Genomic DNA, 7,354 nt, shown 5'->3' on the forward strand with positions numbered 1-7,354 from the left:
AAATGTATTTTCTTAAAATAAGAAAAATGGAAAACTTGCTCTCCTTTGCAGCAGTGACCTCCAATTCAGCTTACAATATTCGCTGAAGAATGAACATTTCTCCTGTCCATTCTATTTATTGGGGAAGGCTTTTCTTCCTGCAACAGCTTATCTTTCCTTCCTCCTCACCCCCCTGCAATATTACATTTGTACAGTTGTCACACTACAGCTGCAGGACTAGGGTTCACATCTGCATAGCATCAAGGGGAAGGTTGTTTCCATTACTACAAAAATAAATAAAATAATAACAATTCTTGTACAAGTCCTTAGATTTAATGTTTTAGTTTTCTTTGGTTATGAAAACAACTGAAATAAACTGTGGGTGCTAGGAAAGAAACTCAAAACGACAGAGTAACAGAGTGAAGTGCCTCTTTTCTGTTGTAAAAAGAATAATCATACAATAATTAGCTATCATAAGAGATACTTGGCAAGTCTTACTGTAAAATCAGGGTATTCAAAATAAGGATTGATGCTGTTCCTGGCAAGCAGCTGTCATAAACCTGTTGATTTTTATTCCATTGTTGTTCCCATTTGTGAAGCAAGAGGAGATTACTATAACAGCTTGTTTTGTTTCTATCTACAAGTAATCATTGTGCTACATTGCAGTTGGATTATTAATAACAATACAGTGGTACCTTCAGTTGCAGACAGGATCCGTTCCGGAGCTCTGGTCTGATCCTGAGGTTTTCACAACTGGAGGTGCCTGTTCTGTGCACGAGTGTGGCGCAGTAGAGCGCTTCTGCACATGCGTGTGTGGCAAAACCCGGAAAAATACTTCTGGGTTTGCCTCGTGTGTATTCCAAAGGATACGTAACCAGAGGTGTTCATAAGTAGAGGTACCACTGTACTGTTATCATTTATTACAATTTCTTAGGTGAGGCCTTCTAAAAACAACCTTGAGGCAATTTGCAATATAAAATACAAGCAATATAAAAATATAGAAGAATTAAAACAGAGACCACAGCAACCAACTAGTTGATATAAATTCTGAAAAGTCAAATGCCCAGCAGAATGTAACAATATTAACAATCATATGCCTGGGTGAAGAGGAAACTTCCTAGCACCAGGCAGACCTTGATGGGTAGAGCAGTCTGTAAACATTCTATTAACACTGAAAATTTCTTTTGTCTGAACTTCTCTTATGGAGGGTACATGGATGAGGTTCTTGGAAGATGACCTCAGGGTTCCTTCTGGTATGCCTCTTTCAGAAGAGGCACAACTCTTTGAGGTTATGCTGCTTTCCATTTCATGCCTAGCCCACTGTGTAAGGAGTATGATTACTATTATTATTAATTACCAGCCTAGTAATTAAAGCACAGTATTAAAAAAACTTTCATCCCCCAGTTGTAGTGTATTCTCAACTGCATGTGAATCAGAAGTTATGCTGTGTGGATCACATGAGAAAATGAAGGTGTACTGGTACAGTATGTCCTCTACATCTTGCCCCAAGAGCTCAGGATCTAATAGGGGATTTCTCAAAAATTTCGAGTATATGATGAGGCTGTCTCAATTTTCTTTCCACAGGACTCATACACGATGCCCCTGACCTCCATCCAGTGCTGGCACGTGCACTGCGAGGAATGCTGGCTGCGGACTCTGGTGAGGCTATTAGTTTCTTGGGTGGTGATTCATACATTGTTTCTTTTCCTCAAGTATTTTCCCATCGCTCTCAGCCTTTTGGCTAAGATCAAGTGTAGTATTTTCCCTAGTTCAAGTTACAGTTGGATTGGAGTCTTTCCCAGGGATTCAGTGAATTTAATTTAATTTAGGGTGTATGGATTCTCCCACCTCCTTCTCTAACACTAGTGGCAGGATCATACACCTTCTTGTTAACTTTGTTGCATGTGATTTGGTTGGAAAGGAGCTCGGCCTCATTTCCAACATCACAAGTTGGATGACGTGAAGGGTATCCCAATGAGCTCTGCACATTGGGCAGTATCCCCTTGAGACTCTGGCCGACTGGTTTTCACTTTGCACCCATGCTTCACCTACCCATCCCTATAGCCTCTCTCAGCCCTTTTGAAGAAGATGCAAGAAACTGCACCACTGAGTGTTGAGTATTTAGGTCATGTACTAGAAAGAAAGCATGCTCCAGGAGTTTGACTAAATAACTATGGAGGTGCAGGATTCAGAGGAGATTGCAGACAGTCGTGGAATGGTAGGGAGAGCATGTTGACTCCATGGGTCTGTGTTTGTGAGTGAGAGTGCGTATAAAAGAGAATTTTTAGGTATGTGTGTGCATGCATGCATGTGCAAGTAATAGGAAATGAGTTTCTTCCTTTCAGATTTTCAAGAAAGGTGCCAAAAGATTTTGTAGTGCACAAATAGCTCAAACACATATTTGCAGACCTCCAAGAATTTAATGAGGAGAGAGTGACTATTTGCAAGTTGCAGAGATGCACATCTTTGGGATACTCCTGTACATGCATCTCAAAGATGCACATATAGGGGACAATAACCAGAAGCAGTCCTGCAAAGAATCCATTAACACTACAGAGAATCCAGTAACCCTGCAGCCCTATTACACGTTTCTGAATGAAACGCAGCATAATCATAACTTTTTCAACCAAGTAACCATTGAAGTCGTCATCTTTTTTTAGAAAAAGCATAGAAGATTGAGCCCAAATAGAGAAACATAATGCTAAAAAGACAAAATCCAAAATAGTGCAAAGCAGTAGTTACTAAAAGATCCATTCAGCCTTCAACTCTTCCTTGGTGAGGAATGTCTATGAAGACAGATCTGATCTCTAGGCATGAAGCTCTAACACACACATTTTGCTATGTTGCCCTGGGAACCTGTTGTAGGGCAGAATATAAAGTATTTATATAAAATAAAAGAACACAGGTCAGTTTTTGTGTAAACATAAGATCAGAACAAGAAGTAGCATACACTATTAAACATATATTTCAAACAAGTGATCTCTCTTTAAGACAGAAATATTTTAAAAGCAAAAACTGTGCTACAGCATTTACCCCCTACAGAATCTGCCATCTGTGGCTGTCTTTAAAAACTGCTAGCCATATTGTAAAAGTATAATGTCTCATACAACATTTCTATCACACTATTATGACACATGCAGGCTCCCCACCCACCCTGGCATTCATTGTAAAACCAATAGGATTAACAGGCAGATGCCCTCAGTGCCACTTTCACAGACTCAGGGACACCCCATATTCCTGACAGAAGCCTGGATATGTATTTTGCCCCCCGACACCTTTCTGTAATCTTAACTTGGATGGTAAGCTTGGATGGTAAGGTGTCATCAGTTAAATATGGTAGGGGGACCTGGTCTGAGGAACAAATATGCTTCCCTAAAGAGCCCCTCAAGCTGCAGTTTGGCACTGAACATTTGCTGTTCTAAAAGCATATCGAAAATAGTAAAAAATAAAATTTATTTGAGATGCACACAGAATATTACAGCTTCTTCAAGTAACTTTCAGCAGGGTCATTGCATACAAAACCCAAACAGAATTGTAAGCTTTGGGGTGGAATGCATCTCTTACTGTCTCGCTTTTGAAAAAAACTTAACTGTCTTTGAAAGTGAAACTGGAGGGAATGTTTTATTACACCTTGATTTAGAAGTTGCTAGGGCTACTGGGACCCAGATGCAGTTAATGGACAGGATTCAGCTTGTGGGCTACCAACTGACTATCCTTGATCTTATTAGTTGACAACAGTTGCTTTCAGAAACTAGGTGTTCAACAGTTTTGTTCCTTTTGTTTAGCAAAGCATATTTGCATGCATACCACTTAAATTAGATGGAACTTGGTGGCCTTACTGCTGCCGCCTTCCCCATCCCAAAGTTTCAGTCCCAGTGCCTTTTTGTTGTTGTTCATAAGATATGGCTCCCATTACTTTTCCGAGCACAATTCAAACTGTTGGTGCTGAACTTAAAGCCCTAAATGCCCTCAGCCCAGTATACCTGAAGGAGCGTCTCCACCCCCATCCTTCAGACCAGACCCTGCGATCCAGCACTGAGGGCCTTCTCGTAGTGGCACCCACCCTGCGGAATGCCCTCCCATCAGATATTAAGGAGATGAGTAATTATATAACATTTAGGAAACATCTGAAAGCAGCCCTGTATAGGGAAGCTTTTTAAGGTTTAATGTTTTATTATGTTTTTATATATGCTGGAAGCCAGCCAGAGTGGCTGGAGCAGTCCAGTCAGATGGGTGGTGTACAAATTATTATTATTATTATTAAATTAATTAATTAATTACTTCTACTACTACAAATAATTCTTGAAGCAAGTATTAAAATGCTTGCCTCTCTTTCCAAGGGAAGGTAAAAGGATCACTAAAACTCCAGAGGCAAGGCTAGAGCATGTACCTAACCCCTGGGCAATATCCATACATTACTGTTCCTGTATATTCCCTTTGTGTGTATCTTGAATGAGACACAGGTAGGCCCACCTGTATCTTCTTTCTTTCTATTTGAGTGCCATGCAAAGCAGTCCTGCTGTTGTTTTTTTACTGCAATAACTATATTTGCCAAAGGGAACAGTGCTGAAAATTGGGATAGCATTGATGGGAGGAACCCGTTCCGAGTGGTGCCCCAACACAGCCTGTGCATGTTCCCTGCACTGACCAAGCACAACGTTCAGAGTTGGGAATTGCGCAGGGGATGTAATTAATAAGCAGCCGCTCATCTGTTCCCCAGCCCTCGCCTTTTCCCTACAGCCCGCAATTTATTAAAGCGGGGCCTTTTGCGAGGCAGGCTCTCACTAAAAAACCTCTCAGCCTATGTTCGCATGTTTCTAATGTAACCATTAAAACGTAGCCCGAAGACAGCAATAAAAACCCTGGAACGCCTTAGTGCTTTTGTGTCTTGATCAAAGTCAATGTGTGTAATCTCGTTAAGGCTGCCCTTCCCTCCTCCTCCTCTTTATGAATTTAATGGCACGCGGCAGCTGGGCTGGGTGTTTCATACTCTCTGACCTGCATTGTTCTAATTAAGGTATCTCCTTTTATTTTGGGCACAAAAGAGACGCTTGTGTGTGCCTACTGTGTATGTGTGGTTTTTTAGAGTAGCAAGGAACCTTGGCGTAATGGATTTAATAATTGCCACAAGTTACCTTTCTTTGGATGCAAAGCTGGCTTTCTTCCCTCTTGGTGAGGAGAGTGCCGCAAGTCCTCTGTGTGCAGCACACATGGAAAAATGTGCTCCGTAAAGAGGGCAGCATATTTCTCATGTTGTGCAATAAACAATTTGTTGCAGTTAATGGGAGTTATGGGGCGAGGCTGGCTTGCTGGGCTTCCTGACATGTTTGAACATTTCTGGAGATCTGCCATTCTTCCCCCCGTTAGGGAAAAAGTCAAGCTTTTCCTTCTGTGTCTGTGTTTTATATGACCAGATTAAATGTTTGCTTGGACTACTTTGTACTGCGGACTAAGTAAGGAAACTGGAAACAAAGTGGGCATGAAATTCTAAAATTTACATAGGGATGAACATATTTCTCTGCCTGAGCCAAAGCATTCTTTATTCACTAACACAGGAATCACTGAAGAGCTGACCTGCAATATTTCCCTTCATTTTTGACTGGCCTCCCAGAAATGACTGTCACGTTCTTCGCTCTGGGTGACAGTTTTACCTGCTAATCATTAATATGTCATTTTCAGTGCATAAAGTTATTTTCCATCCTTATCCTTTTCATCTCCCCAAGAACAACCATGTTTAGCTGCTTTCCCATCTGGGAACTATAGCTGTTACAGCCCTGATACTGGAAATACAGTTGCTCCATTTGTTGAAAGGAAACAGAGTTTAAAAAGGCAGTGGGAATAAAAGACTACCCACAGCGATGAGAGATTTGGACCCAATTTAATCCTGTTTTCTGGTCAGCTGGAGCAACTGCTTCCAAAGTAAGAAAACAGTGCAGTCTGGGACATTGAGAGTTATTAGGGTGAGGAAACTGAAGCGGGAGAAGAGGGTGTTTTCTTTTTCTTTTTCCTCTTCCTCTCCATGTATAAAATTATGTTTGTAGTAGAAAAGCTTGTTTGCCTTCAATATAGTGACCCAATTTAGATGTAAGGGAGGTAAACAAAGAGCCCAGGTTTGAACAGCACACTAAACTATAGCTTAGCCCCCAAAAGCATGGCAGCAAGGGAGGGAGGAGCAGAGCAGCTGTAATTTCTTCTCTGGGAGCCTGCAGGTTAATGCTAAACCATGGTTTGACTTAGCATTACGTTCAAACTGAGCCGGTAGCAAAGCTTACAAAGTTGCATTTGAAGATGTGCAGGTAGCACTTGTCTCTAGTGCATAGCAGTTGGGGTTTCTGTTGCCTGCATGGCTTCCTGGCAGACCTTGTGGATAATTATCTTCTCCATGTAGAATACTTTTAAGAGAGGGAACATACTTTGGCAAGTAAGATGAAACAATATTAGGCTACAAAGACTAAAGTCCGATTCAGAATAAGGCAGCTTTTTAAGTGTATACTGCTCAAATATTCAAAACTCTTTAAAAAAATCAAAATGCTGGAACTGCGTAGAGCCCAAGCAAATTTTTTATTGTTGTTATTTATTAAATTTCTGTACTGTCCTTCAGCCGAAGATCACAGGGAGGTTTACAATATAAGACACCAAAACATACCACAATAACAAACAAGAACAATACCCCCATATGGACACACAGTTTAAAAGGCCATAGATAGCTTCAGTTAGCCCAAAGATGTGGGAGTAGAGGAATGTCTTGCCTGATGCCTAAATATATGTAACTTATGCATGGACTATATGACTGTATTCATTGATAGATAGATTTGAGTTTTTGTGCAGGATTTTGAATTGTTTTAGCCCAGAGTCCTTCTCCTCTCTGTTGAAGATACATGCATCAGTATCTGATAGTTGGTATGCAAACCCTAGAAACAAGGTAGACCCCTGACTGCAGCATACAATCTAGAGCAAAAGTGAGGAGCCTGTGTCCCTTGGCCTAATCTCATGTGGTTGGGGGAGCCCAGAGGGACAGAAGGAGAATGGGGTGTTGAAGGAAGTAAGCTGAAAGGTAACAATGGAAATGGGAGGTGGGTCCCCTGTAATTGATCAGTACAGAACTATAGTAAGAGTTATCTGCCCCTCTCCTGGCTTGCCTGCTGGCAGGGAGAAAGTAGGCGATTTGAAGAAAGGGAGAAGGGATGGCCTGCCCATTCTTGCTTCTGGCCATGCCCACTGCCCAGTATGTGGCTCCTGGAGATTACCCTTGAGAGATTTTCTGCCCTTTACAGAAAAAATAAAAATCTAGATGCAGAAAATTGACAAGACATATAGTGGGAAAGTGAAAGAAAAGGAAAGAAGTGTCAGTGAGGATAAGCCAGGGCGTTTAACC

General features: G+C 41.3%; 1 protein-coding gene and 1 long non-coding RNA gene across 15 annotated transcripts in view; one reads left to right on the forward strand and one right to left on the reverse strand.

Moving 5' to 3' along the window:
• Positions 1-7,354, forward strand: part of RNF220 (ring finger protein 220) — a 326,551-nt gene that overhangs the window by 311,000 nt on the left and 8,197 nt on the right. For all 14 annotated transcript variants that reach the window (XM_083509604.1, XM_083509606.1, XM_083509608.1 and 11 more), the window contains one exon: positions 1,564-1,638. In XM_083509604.1, coding sequence (XP_083365730.1) covers positions 1,564-1,638 — 75 coding nt within the window. The remainder of the gene's footprint in view (positions 1-1,563; positions 1,639-7,354) is intronic.
• The window catches only part of LOC310709752, a 43,015-nt gene that overhangs the window by 21,946 nt on the left and 13,715 nt on the right, over positions 1-7,354 (reverse strand). The window lies entirely within an intron of this gene.

This window comes from Podarcis liolepis, assembly GCF_965112155.1.
Source record: "Podarcis liolepis genome assembly, chromosome: 6".
In the NCBI taxonomy this organism is placed as follows: Eukaryota; Metazoa; Chordata; class Lepidosauria; order Squamata; family Lacertidae; genus Podarcis; species Podarcis liolepis.